Raw genomic sequence first — 24,626 nt, 5'->3', positions numbered from 1 at the left:
TTGGTTTTCTTCAGTGATGAGCAACTGTAGTAAACATTGCAGAATTTGTTTGTTGCATGCCCTTTTTGATTGTTTTTTGGGGCTGGTTTATTTGTTTGTTTCTTCCTTGCATAAGCTTTCCTGACTCTGTAATTCAGTTGCACTTACCTAAAATCTTACTTAGAAAAAAAAAAGGAAAACAGAAAGAAATATGTTTCATAATTTGGTTATCCTGAAGCTAGCTTTTAGGCAATTGAATCAGTTGATAATTTCTGTAAAATGAGTACTCAATGAAAGAGAGGTGAATAAAATACAGGTGGGTTGCTTTTTCCAGACAGACGATTTTGAAAACATTTGATGACCTCCGTTCCAAAATTGCTGCTGGGTAGTGGTATAAATAAAGAAATATTCTGAGAGAACTTTGTTATACAATGGCTGGAAAAAATTAATTTTGAAATCTTACTTCAGTCTTGCAGAATGATTCAGGATCATTTTCAAAGTGGATTAACATTTAAAGCATTTTATTATCTTATTATCTAATGTCATATATAAAGTTTTATAACCATCAGTTTAGCATTTTAAAGATTCTTAATATTGTTATAATAAAACTGACTACTGCAGCTAAGTTTATATTCCATAATAAAAAAATAAATCTGTGCTGGTAAATCAGTCATCCTTTAAACTCCTAATAAAAGGAAAAATGCCTGTATTTGGACAGCATTTTGTTCGAAGTGCAGTAATATATAATGTGGTTGATTGCACTATTTAAGTTAAATATTGATTCTTTTTCCTATCTTATTTGCTAAATTAAGTATTGGTTTACGCATTTTCCAATAGCTTCATTAAAAACTAAAATGGCAGCAAATAATTGCTGATGTTGTAATGGGTTTTTATTTTTATACTGATAGGAAAAGGCATTTGTTTTCGTTTTATCATCCTAGGAACAATAAATAGATGATTTTGTGAGCACTTCTGACAACGCTATTAGAATATCTAGGGTCTACTTTTTCACACAATTATATTTATATAATGAAGCATTATACAAATATGCATGTTTAACTTTGGTTAATGTATGTATTCAACTGCAACAGCAAAAGTCCGTCAGCTTTGGAAACCGTTTAAAGCTAATGGATGACAGAATGTTTACAACATCCATTTATGGCTTCTACTCCTCTTTTTGTACATACAAGATCCAGATTTTCAGTATCCAGAAGAGGACCTAGATATCCAAAGCAGCACAGTTTGCATTCAAGCACCTAGATAACCACAAGGTTTCCAAACGATAACCTCCACCTCTCCATGTCGTAACACCCCTGGTGTGATTTTTCAAGAGATTTCCACATACAAGACTTTTCATATTAAAACTCTTCGGCTCTTATTTTTCATGTTTAAATGCAGAATGATCTCTTTTTTAAAAATCCACTGTTACGTTTGGTTGCTGAGACTTAGGAAAATATAAGAACAAACCAAAGAGTGCCTAATCTGCCACACTTCTATGGGAAGTGTACATGCCTGCAAGCTGTTTAAAGTGAGGTCCCCAGTCTGCAAGGTAGTCATAGCTCTGATCCATGTCTGAAGTGTTTGAACCCAACGAGCTGAGGGATCCTGCCAAGGAGCCAGTCCCCTCAAATGCATAGGTCTGAAGTGAGTCATAGGGAGGAACTCTAGGATCTGTATTTGCTTCTTCGAGCTTTTCTGAAATGAATTGCCTGAAGATTGCGCTGTCTGGGCCAACCTGTAGAGACTGTCTGTAGAGGCTCTGGATTTCAGAGGCCACCTTCTTCCGAGGTTTGTGTGTTCGCATGACAGTGCGTGTCCTCAGTGCTGAAATATCAAAGGCTTCTGTGTCCTCCTCACCCCCTCCTTCATCATCATAACTGACAATATTCTCTCTGAATTCTTCCATCTTCTCTGAAAAGGGAGGCTTCTTCTTCTTCTGCTGCCTTATGGTTACGATTGCCAAAAAGAACACTGACGAAATAAAAATAAAAGAGAAGGGAAAAGAGAAAAACTGAACAGAACTAGAGACTTTGAATGTGCTTGGAAAGATTTAAAAAATCACTTCTTATCTTAGTATCAATGCTGTTGCAAAGTGAAGCTATCTTAACAAATTTATAGATCTGTAATTTTTATGGATTTTATGGTTTTGAGACGAGCAATAGGTGTGTTGGGAAAATGGCTACAAAGGGACTTATAAAAAAGGCGAATGAAATGGAGCAGTTCTTTTGGTAGATGCAAATTTGAAACTGATGGAAACACAGGTTATGCTTTTTGAAAATGCTTTTTTTATCACATAATATATCCATTTCACACCCAGAATTTAAATTCTTAATCTCTATCAGTCTCTCTGATAAAAGTACCATAAAGATCAAATGAAAAATGAGGCAATGAGCAAGATTTCCTCCTCACCTAGTTGAATAGTTCAGTTCCACAGACTATGCAGAATGGTGTTCAACTATTTCTGTTGTGATGGTTTTCAAATTTGAAGACTCACTAAATTCTGTGTCATTTTACCGCCAAGGCCTATGAATCAGATGATCTTATTTCTTTCATATATTAAAAGTTTCTTAAATTTTCTTTTAAAGCATTATTTTTTAATCCCACATAATTTTATTTTAACAGAATGATCCCTTTGAATTAGTCTATGATTTTCTCAGAGATTAATTCAGTTTTAACTATATCTTGTTGCAGATCTACTTAATAAGTGTTTTGTGGACTGTAGTTTTTTACTCAGGACATAAAATGATATAACTACCAACAATTACAGCATTTTACTTAAGAATATGAGGAACCTGAAGTAGTTCTTTTTTCTACCTATTTACAATTAACTATTCCATTTGGTTGGGAGATACCAACACAAGACTTGAAAGCGCTGTAAATAAGAATTTCTACTCTATATTCACAAAAGCCAGGTGGTTTTAACTTTCCAAATATTTTGCATAGTGAACTCTTCTAATGATACACATCATACTCGAAAATTAATTTTCAGGGATAAATGGCAAACTTAATATATAGAATATTATATTATTTCATTTTAAATAATCACAAAAATATGTTCAAAATTTAAGGAATTTAAAATACGTGTGTTTGTAAAGAGTGTAGTAGATTAGGTTTTTTTCTTCTTTTGGACTAATATATTTATCTATATCCTTGCTTTGACTTTTGTGATATGACTAGACCCAGTAGATGTCATGGGTTTATTCCACCTGGAGAGAGAACCTCTCTGCAAGCACCCAAGAAATCCGTGATGAATAATTCCCCTGATGGCCTGGATAATGCAGTGATGCAGTTTGCCTGATCCTTAGCCCCTGAAGTCAATAACACAAAGTGAATATGTTCAGATACCTTGTAACAATCAAACAAAACTTGAAATGCACACTGACCTGTATGCTTAAGCTGACTAAAAGACAAGGCAGATATCTAAGCTCAGATTTAAATAAGGCAAATCTGGAAGTGCAGGCGGGCCAAGAAACAACAGATTTGATTCTATATTCCCATGTCCTCTGTTGGAAACCAGGACACGGATGTAGGGGAACTAGTGCCTCCCTGGGCTTTGCTATGGAGACAAGAAATGGCTGGTGTCCAGAACAGCCAGCCTTGGGTTGCTGGTTTGGAGTACCATTTGCCAGCTGTGCATGACCTTTTACAGAAGTACTGGAAAAACTCCTGTCTATTTGAAACACTCTCAAACCCAGCTTTCATATCCACAAATGCCCAAATGTAACGGAGGTTAAGTTGGTGTCTCCTGAGAGGAAAAAAGAGATGTCCAACACTGGGAGAAAATGCTGTCTGAAGATGTAACCTTAATTGACAGAGAAATTCCCTATGTCTGAAGCTTTCTGAACTGGTGTCAGATTCTCTTTTTCTTTTGTTACTTATATTTGGTCTCAGTTCTACATTTGCCATACCTAAGGCAGAATGAGTAGGGTGCTGCTTCTTTTAATATATTCCTACACTAGCAAATTTTCTTGTGTAATGCTGCCTTCAGCTTTACCTGCAAACAGTACAGACTTTGGGCTCTGAAATCTTTATTATTGCAATGCCAGAAGAGTAAAGAGGACCATGACTCAAATATACCCAACTTTTAGGAAATTGTGTTAGAATTCAAATTTTACTGAAAACTGGGGAAGGGAGAAATTATAGTTAAGAAAACAGGAAAGAAATGAAACATTTGCCTTATTTCAATTTTTCCCAATGGCCCAGTACTTGGAGTCTTCCAGTCATGTGTCCACCTTTGTTACTTAACCAACCCCTCTGTAAAAGGAAACAGAGTCATTTCTCTTACTTATACTTACCTAGGAATATTAATATGCAAGCCAAAACAGCAACTAAAGCCTCTGTGCTGAGACCCAAGGAGTACATGAAAGCTTCATATCGACAGTAGAAGGTGTTAACTTCAGTGTCACAGTCGCAGACGGTGACAGTGAGAGTATTTGTGCTTGTCAGTGGTGGGGTTCCATTATCCTGAATTAAGATTGGCAAGTAGAAGAAAAACTGCTCCTTCCTCCTGAAGCCACTTTTTCCTGTGAAAATTCCAGCTGTGTTATCTAGAAGATAAATTGTTGTGATTATATGCATCACATATATATTTTGCAACCACAACAATAATATTCAGTGGAATCTGACCTATTTAAAACCAATGGTACTGTGCAAAGCTACATATTAAGAAAGTTAAAGTAAAAGCAGGCACTGGCATTTGGTGCATAATTTGTCAATCATGAATAAATTGCATTTATTTTTGAGATATGTATTCCAGGGGCAATAATAAAATTTGACCTAGGAGCTCTGGTTTTAATGTTCAGAGCTAAAGAAATTGACATCTTTTTCAGTACCTGACACCTGCTCAGACTAATTAATTGATTCTTAAAATGGTTCCATGTATCCAGCTGCTACCAACACAGCAGTTCACAGATAAATTACAGACAGTTTGCCAATCAAGAAGGTTAAAATTGTGTCTAGCAGCACATAGTGAAAATAGGTGGCAGAGAAAGAAGAGAAAACAAGAAAAAAGTCCACTAAAATAGTCTTTTATTTTTTTTCCTGACTCAAAAACTGGAGCTAACTGGACTTCTACTGCTTAAAATAGCAAAAAGATTTAGATGCTTTCCCTTTGCTTTGTGTTTAACTATTAGTGTTTAGAAATCTGTTCTGTAAAAGAACACCGTAAGCTTAAATTCAGCTCCTGCTGCTTATCAATCAATTCAAATATGTAACTTAGCTTGTTGCAAAGCAAAATACTCCTGTCTACATGATGCGCAATGAAAAGAAGAAAGAGAATCTATAAACATTTCCATGTGAGAATTTTTTCTCATGGCAGAGCAAATTACTGCATGTGTGCATATGTAGAAGTAGGGGAAAAAAAGTGTTTCTACCCTTATCTGTATAATTCATCTATCCAAACAGTCTACTGAAGTTATGCCACTCACACTTAAGTTTTTCTAGGTTTCTGTCATAGTTTAGAAAGTAACTCTGAGATAAAATACTATAGATCTATAGTCACTTTTTTTATTCCTTAGAGCTATTGCAATTCAACCAGCCATTTCTGTGAAATACAGCAGAAAGGGACAGATTGAAATGTGATTGCATCATATTTTAAAAAGTTTTGTTTTCCCCTTAGTAGTCATCAAAAGGAACAGAATGAGTTGCCTTGTGTGAGGGTCTGCTTGGGTTTTGGGCAGAAAGAGGAAAAGTGGGAAAGGCACATGGCTTGTATACAATTTGACCTTAATATAAATGATTTACCTCTTCCTTATAGGGAGTGAGAGATTAATGAAGATGGGAATTTAAATTCTTATTGATACATTGACTAACTTTGAAGATAATTGAAAAGCAGTTTGCCATTTAACACAGTTGGAACTTTCCAAAACTTATTTCCATTGATTTGTTGCCTTAGCCAGAACATTCAAATAATTAGCATGGTCAATAAGAACTATGTGTACTTTAGCTGAGTCTGAAGAAGCTTTTCCTTGTAGTCTCAGCAGACTGACTCTAAATGGTCAACTTCCTTGAAATTCCATCAGATATCACACCTATATTTTCATCTCAGTCTGGTTTTGCTTGATATATATTATGAAATGAGATTGCATTCCTAGTTATCTGTTTTTATAATTTTGGTCTCACTGAATTAATGAAATAATGATCCTATATTAATATCAATCCTCTCTTTCTAATGATCTTATTTCTCAGGCAAATAGTTGTAACATGAAAGTTGGAACTGACCACCATATTCTACATTAAGAAAATATTTTTTTTTAAAGTACCAGTGTATTTTTCATCTCAGCTGTTTTTCTCTTTCCTTGAAATGAAACTGCCTTTTGCTGTTTATGTTATTCACTGTAAAAGAAAATAAACTCTTTGATACTATTGAACGATTTTTTTGAAATGAACCTCACAACGTCTAATTCTTAAAATGAAAATTTCTATTTAAGTGGCAAGTTTTCAGAAATTAAGGAACCACTAGAAGCATGCATCTTCCATTAGGAAGGTTTTAAAGAGCTGTGTGAATAATACTACCTTGATTGTCTCTGACAGTAAAATGTGAGCTGTTTGTGGCCTCCTGAGCCATTGAGAAATAAAAATGGTGACCTTCTGCTGAGTCATCTCGATCCACTGCACTGATGCTTTGAATTAGCTGGAGAAACAAAAGAACAGAGTTGTTTAAGAGTAAAAGAATTTCCTTGTCTTTTAAAACAATAAAAAGAATATATCAGGTACATTAAACTGTTGATGCTGAAGATGTAATCTGTGAATTTGTATTGAGTGCATAATATGCAAATATTCACCAAATACTCAAATAGGTTTATTGAAACTTGTATTCTTCAAGTACTCTGCTTTAAGTTTTCATCCATTTGAGACAGGCAGGCATTAAAACCTTGAGAAAGTGTAAAAGGTTTTCTACATCAAAGCACCAGGAGCAAATGAAGTCTCCATAAATGAAAAAATCATATATTTTGTTTTGTGTTTTGTGTTTTGTTCTTCATTTTTTTAAATTCAAGGTGAAGAGTATATCATTCTACATTTAAAGAAATCCTTCTATGCAAAACCCATTCCCTTCAAATCCTCAAACTCATTGACATCATTCAACTGGCATATTGTAGCTCCAGTAAGTGACATACGTTGACAAGTTCACGTACTGAATTTTTCATTCTGGATATTATAACAGATTGATTATGGAAATTTTTGGCTGCTTTTTCTCAAGAAAACAAAATAGCCTTCATTTAGAAATATGTCAAACCAGACAGTCATTGCAAAATAAAATAAAAAAATAACAGTATTCAAAAGAATATTTTTCATCTCTGTAAATATACAACCACACAGTTAACATAATTAGCAATATTTCTGCTTAAAAAGAGTCTATATTTCTTATATTTATCGGTAAATATTTAATAATCACCATATATTAGTGAGCATCCTTGCTGGTCAGGAGGAAAGAAAACTGCTGGAAGTCCACCAATTTTCAGAAAAGAGAGGGTTTAATTTGAACTTGGGCTCTTTTTTATCAGTTGTCTCATGCCTTGTAGATACTTGTACATAAGATACTTGAACCATCAGCTTTCTTAAAACCGGAGATGAACTTAATGACACAAGCAGTGCTTTAAAAGTGGAGCAGTAAGTCAATGGAAGTGACTACTGCAGCTTTCCATCTGTGCCTTTGAAAACTCTTTCGTGGTTAAATCCTTTTTCAGTCAAAGATCTAGGACTTCATCACATATTCTTTTTCTTTTCAAGCAAGCTAAGTTTGATGAAATCATCACAGCAGAGCGCAAAATGTGGCTTACACACCAAAAGCTTTGTATTCTTAACACTATTCCCTCTTTATATGTGAAATTTATTTTAAATCTATATTTTCACTCCACGGAAACATGAGGACCCTTGAGATTTTTTTTTTTTAACTGCCATTAATGAGAGGAATAACTTTTCATGATGTCACAGTGCACTAAGGAGAGATGCTCGTCAGATTTTTTCTTTCCTCAGAACTAACAAAATAGCTGAGGTGATGTAAATACGGATATAAACATTCAGGTCAAGAAATCAGTGAGGAGAAACAATTGACCACTAATATTTCCTTGACTACCACTGGCTTCATTTTTATAAGGAAATGTAATTCCCAGAATATGCTCAATATGAACAACAGTAGGGTACGAAACTATATCCAGTCTAAACTGCTAAGAAGGACACATTTTATAATATTTTGTCACCAACCTCAAAAAAACTAAAAAAGACCATACTGGCTTTTCTTGACAATTTGCTGGTTACATGTTCATGGCCACAGGTGAGAAACATCTTGTTATGGGTGTACACCTGCCCTTAAAATTGGGGGTCTATAAAGGTATACTAAATATGCAGAATAATATAATGAGCTTCAAAGACATCTTAGACACATTTGATTTGTTTTATTTTGTTTTGTTTTTAGTTCAGTCACTTTGTAGAGAAAAATTACCTACTTGCATACAAAAAAAAAAAAAGTGATTTTCCTTCAACCAGGTATCAGCAGCATCTTTTGAAAACATATTTTTAGGAGTATATCATGTGTGGCAATCATAAAATTACTGCAGTTGTGAATTAGATACTGCTTTGTTATTTCATTATTGGCTTCCATATTTAACTTACAGAATCTATTTGGCTCTGCACATTTTATCTATATCTGATTCAATCAATAAAATTCTAAGGAGCATGTGGATAACGGAAAAAACCCAAACCACCTTCCCTTGCTTTGATCTATGCTGTTCTGTTCTGCACAAAAAAAAAAAAAAAATTCTTGTGGTTATTCTAGACATATTCACATGCCTTCAAGGATTCACCTCATCAGCAGGGGAAAATTTGGAACGTAAGGACAGGGTAAATCATTGTTGTTTACTTCTTGCTGTATCACTTTCACCAAGATTCAGCAAAGCCCAGATTAGTCTACAAAATATTCAGAGAGCAATAAGTAGCTCTGATTTTACTGACTCTGAAGGAAAAATCAGAGTGAAGGAAATCCCTTTTTTTTTCCCATTTCCTAGGTTTTTGTACACCTAACCTAGGAGATTCTAGCCTTTTACGGGGAAACAGGCATCACATATTCAAAAACTGCACTTATTGCTTGTGTGTCAAGGCTTACAAACCTCCTACATTTTAATGTATAAACAAAGAAAATATAGTGAATGATGTGTTGCTTCTTCAAGGTTATGTCAGCTGTTGTATTGACTGGGCTGAAATTTAATTGCTTTAAAATTCTTATTTCTAGTCTCATTAATCTAGATGTTTTAATGATCCAGCAGTTCATTTAAAAATGAGTATTTCTTTAAAACAGAGATTAATTCACTTGATTCTTTTTGAAAAACTGATTTGTGATGGCTTTTGAGGACTTAAAGAATAAACACCCTATCAAAGAAGGAAGTTTCCAGAAGATAAGCCACCACACGTATAGATGGGAAACAGGAACATGTTAGTTTCAGGTGCAATGGAGGTGAAGGTTTGGAATCTGCACACCGGAAAAAATTCTGCTGTGAGGACTTGTGATAACTGTAGGTGGCAACAACAGGAGTATACTGGGCCTGGTAAGGCAGATGTGAATAATCTATCTGGACAAATATTCCCAGCCTGGCAAACTGAAAAAGGAAGAAATCCCTTATACACATGCCAGCCCACATTGTGGGAACGACATCTATGCTTCGTTTATCTTGTAAATAAAAAATTGTGGATTATGGAGTAGTTGCCTGCCAGGTAACCTTGATAAAACTTCATTGGAAATTTATTTCCTCAACTCCAAATGGTCTTACTGAATTGGAATTATGGAGAGGTCCAGAAGGAAGGATCAAAACTTCTTTGTTACAGTGCTTTCTGCTTCTATGGCCTTTCTCTCAACCAAGTTGAAGTTAAGGAATAGATTGTCCATCTGAACAACAACCAGTACTGTTAATTTTGACTCTAGAGAACTCTGAAGAATTTTGAGTATTTTGTCTGTTAGTCTTACCAATCCCATTTGAGGGATGGAAGGATGTAGAAACATATTTGCCACCTCTCTTTTTTTCTTCAGTTTCTTTGTTTTGTTTTCCACACAACATCCTTCAATAGGAGTTCTGCTGTGGATTATAGGATGTGAGAGATCTAATCACCCATCTCTATCAGGCGTACAGAACTCGTTTTGTTCAAATTGGCGGAAGTCTTATAAGCAGTAAGATTTTTCTCATTCTCATAACATTTGCTGACCATCAGAGTTTAGAGCAGGTAAAAGATTAAAATGTTGATTACTATAGTCAGCACTGCATGTTCCAGGTAGACCTTCTACCTCAAGACCTAGGTTCTCCTGTTGACTGCTTCTGTTTTGAAAAGCAAACTGGAACAGTATTGAACTGATTTCTCTGGGTCTACTGTAAATGTGTCTGCTCAGCTATAAATAAAATGGTGTACTTATCTGCAAAGAATTAAAAATTACAAAGCTCATGCCATGACACTGAGGTGCTTTTATATGTTTGCTCGCATATGCTAATAAACTGCTCCCACCTGTGCCATTCTGCTAAGAGATAATGTCGTTGAATTGTGGTCCACATAAAACAGAAAAAGGAATTTGCCATGGGCCACTGTGCCCACTCTTTCAAAACATCATGTTACACTCAGTGCATCTGCAGGTATAGCTTAGTGTAAGAGTCTATTACATTATACATTGCTTTCACAGCTTCATCACATTTTTACACTCTAAAGGATGCATTCATTGTTGGGGGTTTTTTAACTTCTTATTTTCTTATCATTACTGCTCAGATGCTTCCTGTAAATGTCAAAGAAAACATGCAATATGAATAAACATTGTCTTACCTCACTTTCATTTCTCTGATAGGAAAAATCATTTTGCATCATGATTTGTTAGAAAGGATCTGTTTTAGCAAACTACTCATTTTTAACATTAATCATATACTTGTAGAATTTGTTTAAAGATTTCCTCTCTTCTTCTGTCAACATCTCATTGTGTAGAAAAGTAATAACAAATCAGTAATTTTCACTTTCACTGTAAGTGATTATTATTTTATTATGTGCCAAGTACTGAGTAAATAAATAAATTTGGTTTTTTCTTATCTCTGACTCAAAGTGCTCTGCATACTCAATCACTTCTTTGAATCTAATAAAAATTGCTAAGCAAGCTGCAACATCAAAGTTACTTCATATGTGATCCCCAAATTACAGGAATTCAGAATTACCAGAATAAATATGCATTAAAAATGACAACATTAATTCAGAATGTAGGTATGTTCAGTATAGCTTATCTTCAGCTGCAATCAGCTTCCTCTGTGATAGGAGGAAAGATCAATATTCACAAAAGGGCTGAAATTACCAGGCATAGGTACATCCTGGCTTGTCATCTTGCTTACATATAATGTAAGGATTTTGATACAGTCTGCATTAAACTTTCAAGCTACATCTTCCAAATGAGTTCATTTATTAATGTCTTGGGAATTAAGCTTTTGGGGTCAGATCCATTCTTGATGAGATGTCTCTAGTGTTACCTATGGTACAGATTTGGTCCTCTTGGTGTTTTGACTATTTGTAAAGAATATTTCCTTTGCAGTTCAAAGGCTTATAGTTACTGTACACACCCATAAATGGTAAATATAAAAAATTAATAGAACATCGTGGTCATCATTTACTGCGTTTACATGCAGTTATAAAGTCAAAAGGTCCAATGAGAAGGAAATCATGGGTTTGAGTGCCTTATTAATATTGTTCTATTTGATCTGATGATAACTATAGCTGTAGTAGGATAGAAGATTATTTAGCAGTTCAGCTTTCATGTTCAATTAATTTGGAAAATAATTTATTTAATGGTGGTGGTGCAGTGAAAGTGATTTTTCAGTGTTTTAAAGAAAACTTCAGTTGTGGTGTAGTATACAGCTGGCTTTATTATTATAGGACAGTTCTAAACGATAACATTAAATGGATAATGACAATTCCATTCAAAATGCCTAATGAAGATGATGAATGAATTCAGTATGGTGCCAAAAACACCTATCTATTTTCTTTACATATATTTTTATTGCCAAATTTGGGCCATAGTCCCACAGACTGAAATCTAATACTTTTGTTTGAATGACTTTTGGAGACTAAGCTAAACATAGCTGTAACTCTCACAAAAACACCAAATGGGGCCTTGAAGAACAGCACTCAGTCAATAAAAGCAGACAAAGAATTTTCATAATTGTTCAGAAAATCCAAAACTTCAAAGCAAGCCCTCTCATCTAGACTGAAGCTACTACTAACTGTGTCTGAGTCTGGGTAATTAGGACAACAATTAGTTTTACCCATTATGTGTTTTGTATTCTTTATCACAAACCAGCATACTCTTAGGCTATGTAAATATAACTCAATTGTGACCTGACTCTAAATTGCTTTTATAGTAAGCCAGACTGACACCAAGATAAAGTCTAGATTGAATAAGACATTTCATTATTTAGTGGTATCTTTCCCTCTGCAGTGCCTTTCCTTCCTTTTCCCCTAAAAACTATAAACTCATGCAAATATATTTTGGAATATCCCATGAAATTAGACACAACTCAGCTCAGATCAAGGAAAGAAGTGAATTGCAGAAGTGCAGAACATCTCTGAGAACATCTCTCAGCATAGTGATTCCACCTAAATGGATAGGCATACCTGCTTTAGAAACTGAAATGTGACAGTGTAGCTAGACAATCTTTGATCTCAACTTAACATGTAAGCAGATTTCATAGCTGTTTGAAATTGATTGCAGAAATATGGTTAAGATAAACAGGTATGTAATGTCCTGATTAAGTCCTTTAATTGCCTTAACTGATTCTTCTGAAATTTAAATTTTGTTATTCAGTGGACAACCAGCCCATTTATAAAATCACATTTGAATCTTTTGGTTTCTTACTGAGGAAAGTAAAGGATATTTTTCCTGTGAGTAAAAATTAAAAAAAAAAAAAAAAAAAGATTAACAACACCAAAGAAGATACATCAGCTAACAATTCTGTTTAAATCATAAACAGTGAATAAAACATCATAAACTCTGACTGTGATAATTACACACTTCAGTAGCAGTTTCCTGTTGTTCTTCCTAAGATAATTTGTTAATGAGAAAATTATTTAACATTACTGTCACAGTCTCCACAGGCTAAACTAAATATGCCTGTGACTCTCAAAAACCTAGAGCAATGAAAAAAAATTTAAAAAAACCCAAAAAACAACCTAAAGTAGCATTAGGCCTTTCCATAAAATGAGGAAAATTTGACATTTATCCCTCATGCATATATTGCAATGCCAAAGAAGAATAATTCAGTGTACTATGCTTGGAAGCTTATTATTATTGTTAACACTGTTATGCTATACAGTACCATTTTATCCACATTATCAAAATACTTTATATGTAATTGATGTTGAAAAGTAGCTATTGATAGGTTAGCACACAGATATTATTTATCAGTAGGCAACTATGGAATACTAAAAACTTTGAGAAATAAATCATGTGGGTTTTTATCTTGTAGGCAAGTCCAAAACATGGATTACAAATATCCATGTCATAAGCATCCATATTTAATTCATGGTGTCTTGAAGTCAAGGAACATAAAGTGCTGCTGATTTAATGCCTGCACTTTGATCTATCAATGACATACCCAAAGACCAATAGAAATGGCTTGCTCCAAATACCTCCAAACCAGAGGTAGCCTTTGCAGAGAGGAGAATATCCAAATGCAAAACAAACAAAGTAGTTGCTGATAGAGAAACATATAAATGGATGCAAAAGGCTATAAAGAGATCATTTGAGCAACAGGAAAAGCTTATTGAACTGCAGAATAATCGAGGTCAAAGTAAGCCAAACTAGCATAAAAAAAGAGGCTCTGTGATTCAGAAATCAAATCATAACAAAATGTTTGAACAGAACCATCACAGATATCCCAGAGGTCTTTTTTTTAATGTCCAAATAATGTTTTAGAGTGGTGGAAAACCATATAGATTCTTCTCTTCATAGCTTTTTTTTTTCCTTTGGTTGGGTTTTTTTGGATGTTGTTGCTCATTTTGTATCTTTTTCTTTAAAAAATTATCCAAACAAAACCAAAACCAAACAACGAAAAAACCCCAGCAAAAACCCAACCCCCCAAAACAAACAAACAAACAAAATCCTAACTTTGAACATCCTGGGGTTTGTTTTTACAGAAGAAAAATGGAAAGACAGCAGTGTACCTGGGAACTGGAGCAGCTGACTGATGATACCCCATTCACCTAGGTATGAAGTAGGAAACGGAAAATAACCTCCTGGGAAGGATGTTTAATACAACAATAGCTTAAGCTGCCAGTTAGGAAAGGTGTTGTAAGGGCTATGCCTCAAACATTTTCAGACTTGCACTGAACTAGAGGGGGTTTGAATTGAGTTCACAATAAATTAATTCTGACTGAAGGACACAATGAATCTGGTTTGAAGTTGGTGAAGCCTGGTTCTTACGCTGCTGCTGAAATTACCAGACATAGGTTTTACATTTGCGATCTTAACACGAAACAAATTTGTGCCCTGTATTTTTTCAGAATTTTCTGTCTGTACTTCTCTATTACCTGTTTTTACAAACAAACGAGACATACAGATTTTGTTTTAAAGGGGGAAGAGATACATGTCAGTGTTCTGAAACTTAAATTTCAAACTATGCATATATCAGCAGAACTAATTTTGGAAATAGAAAAAATGCAGTCTGTACTCACAGAATTGAAAGAATCAATGCTAAACATCTCAGGCCAAAACTTCACTGCAATGAGAAAAATGATGGCTAACTACTTCATGCTCACCTGTCCAGAAACTGCATTTTCACAAACAAATGTTTCATAATTTTTAGGGAATTCTGGTGCATTATCATTAACATCAAGAACTTGGACATACACATTTGCTTCTGAAATTTTTTCAGGATTTCCTAATGGTTAAAAAAAGAAAGAAATAAAAAGTTATAAATAATCAACTACATATTTAAAAAAAAGGTAAATATTAGAAAATTTTACCTATATTCTGCAGGAAATAAAATAATCACAAAAAACATATGGACATATTTTTATAGTATTACAATAGTATAATATCATTATAATAGTATGTCTTGAAATAAGATATTTCATGTGAAATTTTGGATTTGTTCATGTTTTTATTTACCCAGTCAGAAACTGATTTAAGTGAAAAAATAAAAACCTGATCTGGAAAAATTAAATAATGTTTTGTTCATGAGGAAAAAAATTACTATACTAGCCATATGTAAAGTTATATGGTAGGAGAGTTTCAGCTCTTCTAAGGGTATCTGGTCAAGGACCTTTTCCAGTGCAACAAGAGATAATAAGACAAAGAAGAAGCCATAAACAAGAACATACAGGAGCAGAAACCTGAGGGACAAGTGATAAAGAGATGGGATGATGAAGACCAAACCTGGTCAGATATATGTAAACCAGCAGTACATCAATAATCATAGTTAAAATACGTCTTATGTTCAGCACTAGTGTCACTGCATCTGACCTGTTCAGAAGTGCTTAAGGCATTGATTTAAATTAGTCAAATGGACCTTTAAGAAAAAAGCAAAATGTACTCCTCTCTGCCTCTTTTCAAACTGCCTCAATTTGGTTGGTTCTTACCTTTTTTAATGTATAGTTCACTAGTTGCTTGGAGCAAACATTTGTTTTCTTGGATCTTATGGAATCTAAGCTGATAGCTTTGAGTCTTTTGCCAAAGGAAATGCCAGAAAAAGCAGGTACCACAGAGATAAAGGCATAGATACTCAGCAGTTTCACATTTCTATTCCTCCTATGAAGTCATTACAGCTGTGCTAATTTACCAAACCTTATGATCTGTCTGGCTCATTTCAAAAATACTTCTTTGTGAGATGACATTTCTCTTGTTGGATCAAACATCCATAATAATACAATAGGCAACAAAATAGTTCTCAGCTTCTGTCTTAGATAAATGTAAAAAGTGGCATACATCCCTTTTAGAAATAATACTGAGAGTGTAGGGGTTTGTAGGGTATGCCCAGCCACTGCCCTGGAGGGACATCTGCTGAGACAAGGAGATTGCTCAATCTCCCAGCAGAACTCCCCTGGAAAGGCAACCACTTTCAGTTACGGCGAGAAGAAGACAAACCCAGAATCCTCTGGGAGACCTTGTGCAGATCCTCTGTAACCCATTGGCCCTTACCCTCTGACACCCACTCCCTGTATCCCTGTGAGGGCAGAGAGATGCTCATCCCTGGCTCCCCTTCGCCGAACTAATAAAGCTGCCTCGTGTGGAACAGCTACACGGGCCTCTTGTCTCTCTGTCCCTGGTCTGGCCTGGAGGCTGCCCTGCAGAGCTGAGCTGAAATCATGAGCTGACAATCACTAAAGAGCTGAGAACCTCTGCAAGGGCCCTCCAGCTAGCAGCTGAGGGAAGACACTGGGACACTGGGCCTCGGGAAGGTGATCTCTTTTGGGACCATCTCTCCGGACCGGTCACCTCTTCCTCGGTCAGAGATACTGACCCCTCACCAGCTGTCATAGGGGTTACTGAAACTCTTTTACTGAAGTCAGAGTTGGATGTGTAGGGCAGAGATTTGACTGCATTGTCTTTCAATGTAAAGTTTTGCAACCTTTAATAGAAAACAGGGAATACCTTTGGTGGTTTCAGTTGTACAGAGAGTAGTACAGGAAGGACCCAGCTAGTTTTGCCTATTCTTACCTTGCTTGTTTGTAAGATTCATGGGTACTATATTGGCTTTAAAGCCTATCCTTTTCTTGTACAAAACATTTAGATAGCGCATTGTTGGAATCACATCTGTATTCTTTCACTAAAAAGTTTTTTCTTTTCTTTGGAAGGGGGGCAGGGGGAGTTTAGCAATAGCCTTGCTTCTAATTCTTTAATATATTCGGGTTGTAGTGTTAAAACTGCATTGGTGGTTGTTTTTCTTCCTTAGTATAAGGTTAAATGAAAAGGAATAGCATTTCTCTCATTTCTGTATGTATGGAAGTTTTAACAATATGAAAATTTTTAGTTTTTCTGAAATCATAGCTGTTTCGTTTTAGGAGGAAGCAACATATTACAAAGCCACTCTTGAAAACAGCGTCTAGGTAAGCAACATGCACTTTGACTCTTGTCCCTTACACAGGACAATTGTTGTCAGAATTTGAATTCAGCTAATGAACTCATATCCTACATGATCTAAATATCTCTCAATTAGCAAAAAATTTGTCATAATCTCTATGAGATCAGGACTTGAAAAAAAAGGACTAAGAGAACAAGATGTCAAGTGCAAAAGGCTGGATCAGTATGAAAATGAAGATGATACCTTAATTGCTAGGGACCAGTATTAGTAACTTGTAAAGAAAAGCAATGACCCTCTCTAGACGCAAAACAGAACTCAGTATTTGCAGGGGATTAAAGAAAGCTTGACATTAACATCACCCAGTAAACATAAACTTGTAATGATAACAATAATACTAGCAGTACTACTAACACTAAATGTTATCTTTATAATTTATTATTATATATTTATAGCATGGCTATCATTAATGCCAAAGCAAATTTCTTTACTTCCTAAAAGAAATGAACAGAAATAGTTTTTTAAGAAAGGACTACTCCAAAAAGTTAAATTTTTATCAATTAAAATATGTATGTGACCAAAGCAGGGTGGCAATTAAATATTGAATTAGTGATAAGATCCATACTGAAATGATCAAAGAACTTCAGTCCTGTAGCCACATCTGGAGACCCCTATGAAAGGACACGTGCAAGACTCAGTGGTAAAATGACTGTTGCCTCTTGTGGGTTAATTTTGTTATGACTGGCAGTATCAAGTAAAACTGATAACAGAATCACAGATAACTGAGGTTGGAAAAGGCTTCTAAGTTCATCAAGTCCAAGCGCTAACCTAACTCTATCATGTTCACCACTAAACCATAACCCCAGGTGTAGTGGTGCAGGTGGCTGCAGCTACTTTTTGTCCTGAGGAGAACTCAGACCACCAGCTGTGGTGGTCAGCAACCCAAGTTTAGCATGCAACTTACAGTCACGGTGAGAACCCATGATTCCCTTGTTTTGTCTTTTGCATGTTTTCCCCTGATTGGTTAATATTTCGTCACTTTGTTTTATGTATGATGTTACGTATATTCATTTTCCTTCTTTAATATGTATTAGTTCTAGAAAGTTCTTTGATCCTCTATGTCCCATTGGATCCTTCCCTGAGTCCCTCCTATGTGTTGTTCCCATTGGTTCCCTTCCTGTCAATCCCACCTGTTTGTCTCTATCCCATTGGCTGAGATCCCTTTCCCCACCTATTCTGTACCCAGTATAAGATCCCTGAACCCTCCCACCAATTGGCCTCTTTGTCCCTGTCTTTTCACTGGAATAAGCCTGCGTGGAGGACATATGGAGAGTCCCCTCTCTTCTTTCCCTTCGCCTGCGTGCCTGCTAAACAGTGACAGAAGGATACAGCCCCTTTTGAGTGAGGAGCTCTGCCCCGTTTTCATTGTGTGCTGGGCACTGAGTGCCACCTTCCAGAGGGGTTTCAGCGTTGACCTCCGGGCTTCTTTGTGTCAGCACGTGAGGGGTAAAACCCCCTTCTGCCAGCTCCCAGTGGCTGAAAACCCCTCCACCCAGGTATCACATCCACAGGTTATTTGAACACTTCCAGGGAAAGCGACTCATTTATTTCCCTAGGAAGCTTATTCCAATGCTAGACAACCCTTTTCGAGGAAAAAATTTTCCCAGTACCTAACTAAACTTCCCCTGGTGCAACTTGAGGCCCTTTCCTCTCGTCCTCTTACTTGTTAATGGCAGAAAAGACCTACCTCCATTTCCCTGCAACTTTCTTTCAGGTAGTTGTAGAGAAGGTTCCCCCTCAGCCTCCTTTTCCCCAGTCTAAACAGCCCCAACTCCCTCACCTGCTCCTCACAGGATTTGTGTTCCAAAGCCTTCACCATCTCTGTTGTCCTTCTCTGGATATGCTCCAGCACCTTCTTCAAGTGAGGGGCACAAAACTGAACACAGATCTCAAGGTGCACTCTCACCAGTACTGAATACAGGGGAAAACTCACTGCCCTGGTCCTGCTGACCACACTATTTCTGATCCAAGCCAGGATGCCACTGGCCTTCTTGGCCACTGGGGCACACACTAGTTCATATTCAGCCTCTGCCGACCAGCACTCCCAGGTCCTTTTCTGGCAGGCAGCCTTCTAGCCACTCTACCCCCAACCTGTAGTGCTAAATAGGGTTGTGACTGAAGTGTGGAACCTGGAATTTGGCCTTGTTGAACCTCATACTGTGGATACAATATTGCTGCTAGCAAGAATTTTTCTTGCTTCTTTCCAGTCCTGTGAGATACTTTTCTCTCTCACGGAAGATACTAGCAGAGCTCTGTAAACTATGAACACCTGTGACCTTGCAGAGCTTTGTTTATGGTACAGTAGAAAAATATTTTGACAATAGATGTTTTAGGGTTTTAGCCAATCACCCCAAGGGGTGGCTGATCCTTTGACCAATTAGACTATGAAGAAAAAAGTATTTTTAAAAGTTTGTAAAATAATTAAATAAATCAATCTGGCTGCACAATTCCTGCCTGTTGGATCTCTCATCTCCTCCCTACCACTGCGGGATACCGTAATATCATACAATGGGCCTTGGCCCATCAATCTAGCTTGTCCACATCTCCCTGCAGAGCTTTTCTATCCTTCAACTGATCAATGTTCCCACAGCCCAGCTTGGTGTCATAGGTAAACTGATTGAGAATGCACTCGATCCAATCATCCAGATCATCAATAAAACATATTGAACAGAACTGACCCCAGTACTGAGCTTAAGGGAACACAATTTTTGACTGTCTGCCAATGGGATAATAATCACTTAAGGATTTCTTGCTCTCAGATAGGATTAGAATGCTGTTGTTTGTGCTTCAGCTTTGTACTTGATGAAAGCTTCTTATAACCAAGTAAAAACTGATGAAAGGGAACTTGATTTTTCTTGAGATTTAGGCATAAAGTGGAATAAGACTCAAAAGGTTGCAGGTTCTCCTGGCTCGCATTTAAGTTCCAACAAATTAGACCTACTTCTGGATACTTGCTCCCTCAATGGCATGAGGGTAGGATGATCCACATCACAGGTCCAAAATAACAGAGTCAGGCTTCTCTTACTAATCTCTGATCCCTGTAATCATTGCAATGGACTCAAAGTCTTATGTCAGGTATGAATTTCAGGGAATCAACAGGTTCCTAGGGAGTTTGCTGTCCTAATGCAGTTTCAGTACGTGACTAAGGTGCAATGAACATCTAATTTGGATTAATTCCAATGGCATTTTGATTTGGCTTCAGTGGAGCCACAATGTCATCCACCAAATACCTCATGCACACAGAGTGTGTTATGACTATATTTCAAGGAATAATACACTGCTAGTTCCTGATATAAATCCTTTCAGGTATGCCCAGACCAAGGTGATGTAACTTCAGTTCTTTTGAACATATTGTTATAGATGGTGACCTTATCATCATTAAAGAAATAAAGAATAAGAATTTGAACATAATGAGGTCCCCATTTCTCTACAATAACTGTCATTACTGTGAAAGTCTCCCTTTCTTTTGCTGCAGGAGGCAGTTATTCATTTGTAACATTTGGTTTGCTCTTGTTTTATTGTTTAACTAAACAAAAAAGTCTAGGCCAAAGTTAGCTTGCTGTGTTTCCATAGTGCTGTTCAAGACAAGACAAAACCATACCAGAAATCGATTTTGGCAACACCTGTCAGCTGCCCAACAACATGAGAATTAAATTCATGCTTAAAAAACTCACAGAGAAACTGAAAAGGAAGGTAGTGCTATTGTTTCCTAAATACAAGTTAAAGACTTTAGTGAAAATGGATACTGACTATCCTGTAGTAAACTTCTAGAAGCAATGTTCTACATATATACAGGGAAGGCTCCCTTTTGGGAACAGTGCAGTTTATGAATATGTGTTTAAAGCGGTTGTAGAAATAAATGGCATTTAACTGAGATTTGGGATTTGAAAAAAGGTGCTAAGCGTATTGGGCGAAATCTGTTTTATTGATTGGATTCTAGTTTCATATGGTTTTCTTCTTTCCTGAGGATGGACAAGATTAGTTTTGAAATAATATGCCAATAATCTTGTTAAACTGCCCCATAAATCAGGAGCAGTTAAATTTATAATGTTGTCCCAGATTTAGGGCAACCAGATCACCAAAAACACAAAGGTAATTTGCATTTGAATTTCAAACTTTTCAATTCAAAAAATTGACAAATGAAATCTATATAAAGGGTGCTTCAAGGCTTTAATTGTCACTGAATAGATGCCTAGATGATTTAGGCCTTAACATTCACAATTAATTTGAGCCACAGGTTTCTGACTGGTGTTAAATTAGACCCTGGCTAATTTCACACTAGTCAAAAATCTGGTGTGAAATTAACCAGGGTCTAATTTAACATAAGATCTTGCACTGCAGGAGCAATTCTTACGCTTCAGTGTAACTTGAAAGCATTACACTCTCGATGCTATTACAATTTCTTTTTTCATAAGGTCATCTTTTATGAAAAAGCATAGGACCTTGGAGCTCAAACACATTCCACTTCTACTTAACTAATAATTTTAATAATGCTCCTTAGCGTAGCAAGCAACAGTAATATAATGAGAAAGAAGCATGTATTCTCCACTTAAAAGAAGGCACATTTGGAGGATAATTACAGTTCACTGGATAAAAACCCCAGCGTTCCTTAAATTTCTTACTCACTTGTTTCTGTGGCTGTAACAGTTATGTTGTGCCAAGAAGCTATCTCTCGGTCCAGAGGTTCAGTGGTAATGATTGTTCCATTGTGTTCATTGATGCTGAACAGTCTCTTTAAATGCGTGCTGTGGACAATAGAGTACCTGCACCAAGAAAAGGAAAGAGATTCCCTAATACTGAAATGTTCCATCAGGGGCAAGGACATAGAAAGCTATTGTCAGCTGAGAAAACAGAGATGTGCATATATGCATATAGATGTGTGCTGTAACAACTCGGAAATCATGAAAAATGTACACTTATAAACATTTAAAATTCACTGCTGCCAAGATCAAAGCTCTTATTTTTATAAAACTAAATATGTCTCAGATCTATATTAATGTGAAATGAATCTGAAATGCATAATTCATTCTTACATCTAAGTCAGTCTCACAGCAGGTGAATGACTTCGTTGAAAAGAAACAGCAAAAGTGCCACTTGTGAAATGAATGACACCAACATCTAAGTGGAGGCATAATGGCAAATCTGGTTTTTTTATCATTGCTGACATGCTCTGATGCCAAGGGAATGGGCATTATAAAGACAGACAGCTATCTGTAATGAGGTGACACTAAGGCAGAGTACAAAATCCTAATACAGGAGATGATTGCAGGGAAGACTTAGTGCTCCTGAGTCTTCCCTGAAAATGCTCTGGGTGCTGTGGAAATGCACATGTGTGCATACATACGCACATGCCACTCAAGTTGGTAAAGGCTAACCACTTGTTGCAGGCCAGAGGTGAACTGAAATAGACATCAAAGGTATTGGTTCAAATGGAAAAGGTATTTATGAATGTTTTTAACAGCCTACAAAGCAAAAGACCATAAGATGCAGTTGATAATAGAGTCTATTTCACAGAAATAAAACTTGTTTGAATAGTTGAAAGATTATATCTTCTCCAATTTGGAATGTGCACATGTAACTATTCTGTTTTATTGTATCTGTAATTCTGCTTGACAAGGTCTTTCTGTTTCCTGTTGACACTTATGACTCCAGCTCAGACAATCTGTCAGAAGTTAAATGACTCTCTAACTTGTTACTTACAGCTACATTTTGTCTGTTTTAAAAATCAATAAGAAGATTAATCAAAGAACCAGCACAACACTGTAAGTAAAATAATATAATTTGAATAAAAGTTTGGATATCGATAAGCTTCTATTTAAAGTACTTATAATTTTCTGACATAGTTATTTTGTTTTGTTTGGGCTTTTTTTAGTAATCTGATTCTTGATAAACATTTTTCAGAAAAACTGTATTAAGTATTAGTTATTTTTTATTTCTGATATAGTGGGGTTTTGTTGCACGTCTTTTTAAATTTGTTTATTTGAAACCTGGAGTCCACAAAGCAACACAAGTTGTTTTCTATATTATAAGTCACTGCTGTCATTTATGATAGCAATGCTTTCAAAATTAGATTCATTTGCATGGCACTCGGCCCAACAAAAATATCTTATATTAGAAGTGGTATACTCTATTTAATACTCAGTGATGCAATACCTGTATCACTGTTTTGGGACTATACAGACATATTCAATTTGAAGCAAGTTCCTCCAAAACATTTCTAACTAAGAAGTCATAGATATGTGTTAATGTTTAATTGTTCCACAGGAGATGTTGCAGTCACCTTAACAAACCACCAAATGAGCCCTTTTAGAGGGGGGAACAAAAAGAGTACATGTAAATTTTTATTTTTCCTTATTTAATTTAACCTATTACTAGCTTAATAAATAACAGTAAATGAATAGAAAAACATTAAATATCACTACCTAAAGCTCTGAAGCCATAGCATAATATATATACATTTCTGGTATTAGAAATCTACACACCATAAATTATTCTGTGTCTCAACCATTTGTCACTGTAACCTTGTTTGACTAAGTTGCATAGTACACAGTGATGTCAGGCATTTCAAGAAGCTATTTTAATTATAAATCCCATGTTAAAGATTAATTACCTGTTTTCTCCCTTAAGAGACAGCAAAATTATTTATCCTTGATATTATAAAAAGCAGAATCTGTTGTTGAGATGTCAGCTGGCTGGTGGGGAGCAATTGGTTTGGGTCTTTTTGCATCACCTGTTTTTCTTGGGGATTTGTTGTCGATTTGTATATTTCCACTCTGTTATTTTCTTTGGTACTATTATTATTATTTTCTTCTTTTTTTGATATATTATTAAAAATGATAATGAACACCTCTCTTTATCTGAACTCACGAGTTTTCACAACTTTATACTTTCAATTCTCTCTTGCATCCCAGTGGATGAGGGAGTGAGCAAATACCTGTAGGGTCCTTATCTGCCTATGTGGGTTAAACTATGACATCTGCAATAACCTTGGCTATCACAGTGAAAACACGATTAACTGTAATTATGAGCCATGGTAAGGAACAGAAATACCCTTTGGAAATACCAGCTGCATCTACATTTGAGGCCTGTTCACATTTTAAGACGGGTACCTGACTGGACTGTCATCGTAATCTGGATCTCTAGCAGTTACAACCCCCACCAGTGAGCCACTCATCGCTCCTTCAGCAGTCTCCATCACATAGTTCTCTGAGGTGAAAACTGGAGGCTCATCAGCATCTTCCACATTGATTTTGACAATGGTTGTATCTTCGAATGGTCCTTCTTTCAAAAATTGCTCATCAATGTATCTGTTTACAGCTTTTGCTTGAATACTGTATCTCCTTTTGCTCTCATAATCCACTCTCTGTCAAGAAAGAAAGTGAGATTGGGAATATTTCTTTCTTCATATTTAAATTAAATATAGTTCAATAAATGGTGTGAGGTTAAAGAAAAACTAATGCTATAATTCTTTTGGGAATGTTTAAAAAAATTGTTACTTCTAAAAGTAGTTAATTCTAAGGTTTCTTTTTTATGTTAAAAACACTTTAAAATTAAACTGTGCTT

At 35.9% G+C, this 24,626-nt stretch overlaps 1 protein-coding gene across 7 annotated transcripts in view; it reads right to left on the bottom strand.

Moving 5' to 3' along the window:
- Positions 1 to 4: 4 nt before the first annotated feature.
- Positions 5 to 24,626, bottom strand: part of LOC121672781 (cadherin-19-like) — a 114,728-nt gene continuing 90,106 nt past the window's right edge. For 6 of the 7 annotated variants that reach the window (XM_042045627.1, XM_042045625.1, XM_042045630.1 and 3 more), the window contains 6 exons: positions 24,173 to 24,426; positions 21,690 to 21,826; positions 14,743 to 14,864; positions 6,493 to 6,610; positions 4,275 to 4,526; positions 5 to 1,950 (listed from right to left, as the gene is read on the bottom strand). In XM_042045627.1, the coding sequence (XP_041901561.1) occupies positions 1,457 to 1,950; positions 4,275 to 4,526; positions 6,493 to 6,610; positions 14,743 to 14,864; positions 21,690 to 21,826; positions 24,173 to 24,426 (1,377 nt within the window). In that variant the 3' untranslated portion in view covers positions 5 to 1,456. The remainder of the gene's footprint in view (positions 1,951 to 4,274; positions 4,527 to 6,492; positions 6,611 to 14,742; positions 14,865 to 21,689; positions 21,827 to 24,172; positions 24,427 to 24,626) is intronic. The other variant, XM_042045629.1, reaches the window with a different exon arrangement.

The sequence above is a fragment of the Corvus kubaryi genome, unplaced genomic scaffold (assembly GCF_017639235.1).
Source record: "Corvus kubaryi isolate FWS band 111438036 unplaced genomic scaffold, C.kubaryi_AGA036_p1.0 64958, whole genome shotgun sequence".
NCBI classification, from domain to species: domain Eukaryota; kingdom Metazoa; phylum Chordata; class Aves; order Passeriformes; family Corvidae; genus Corvus; species Corvus kubaryi.
This window is presented reverse-complemented; position numbering and strand designations above follow the sequence as displayed.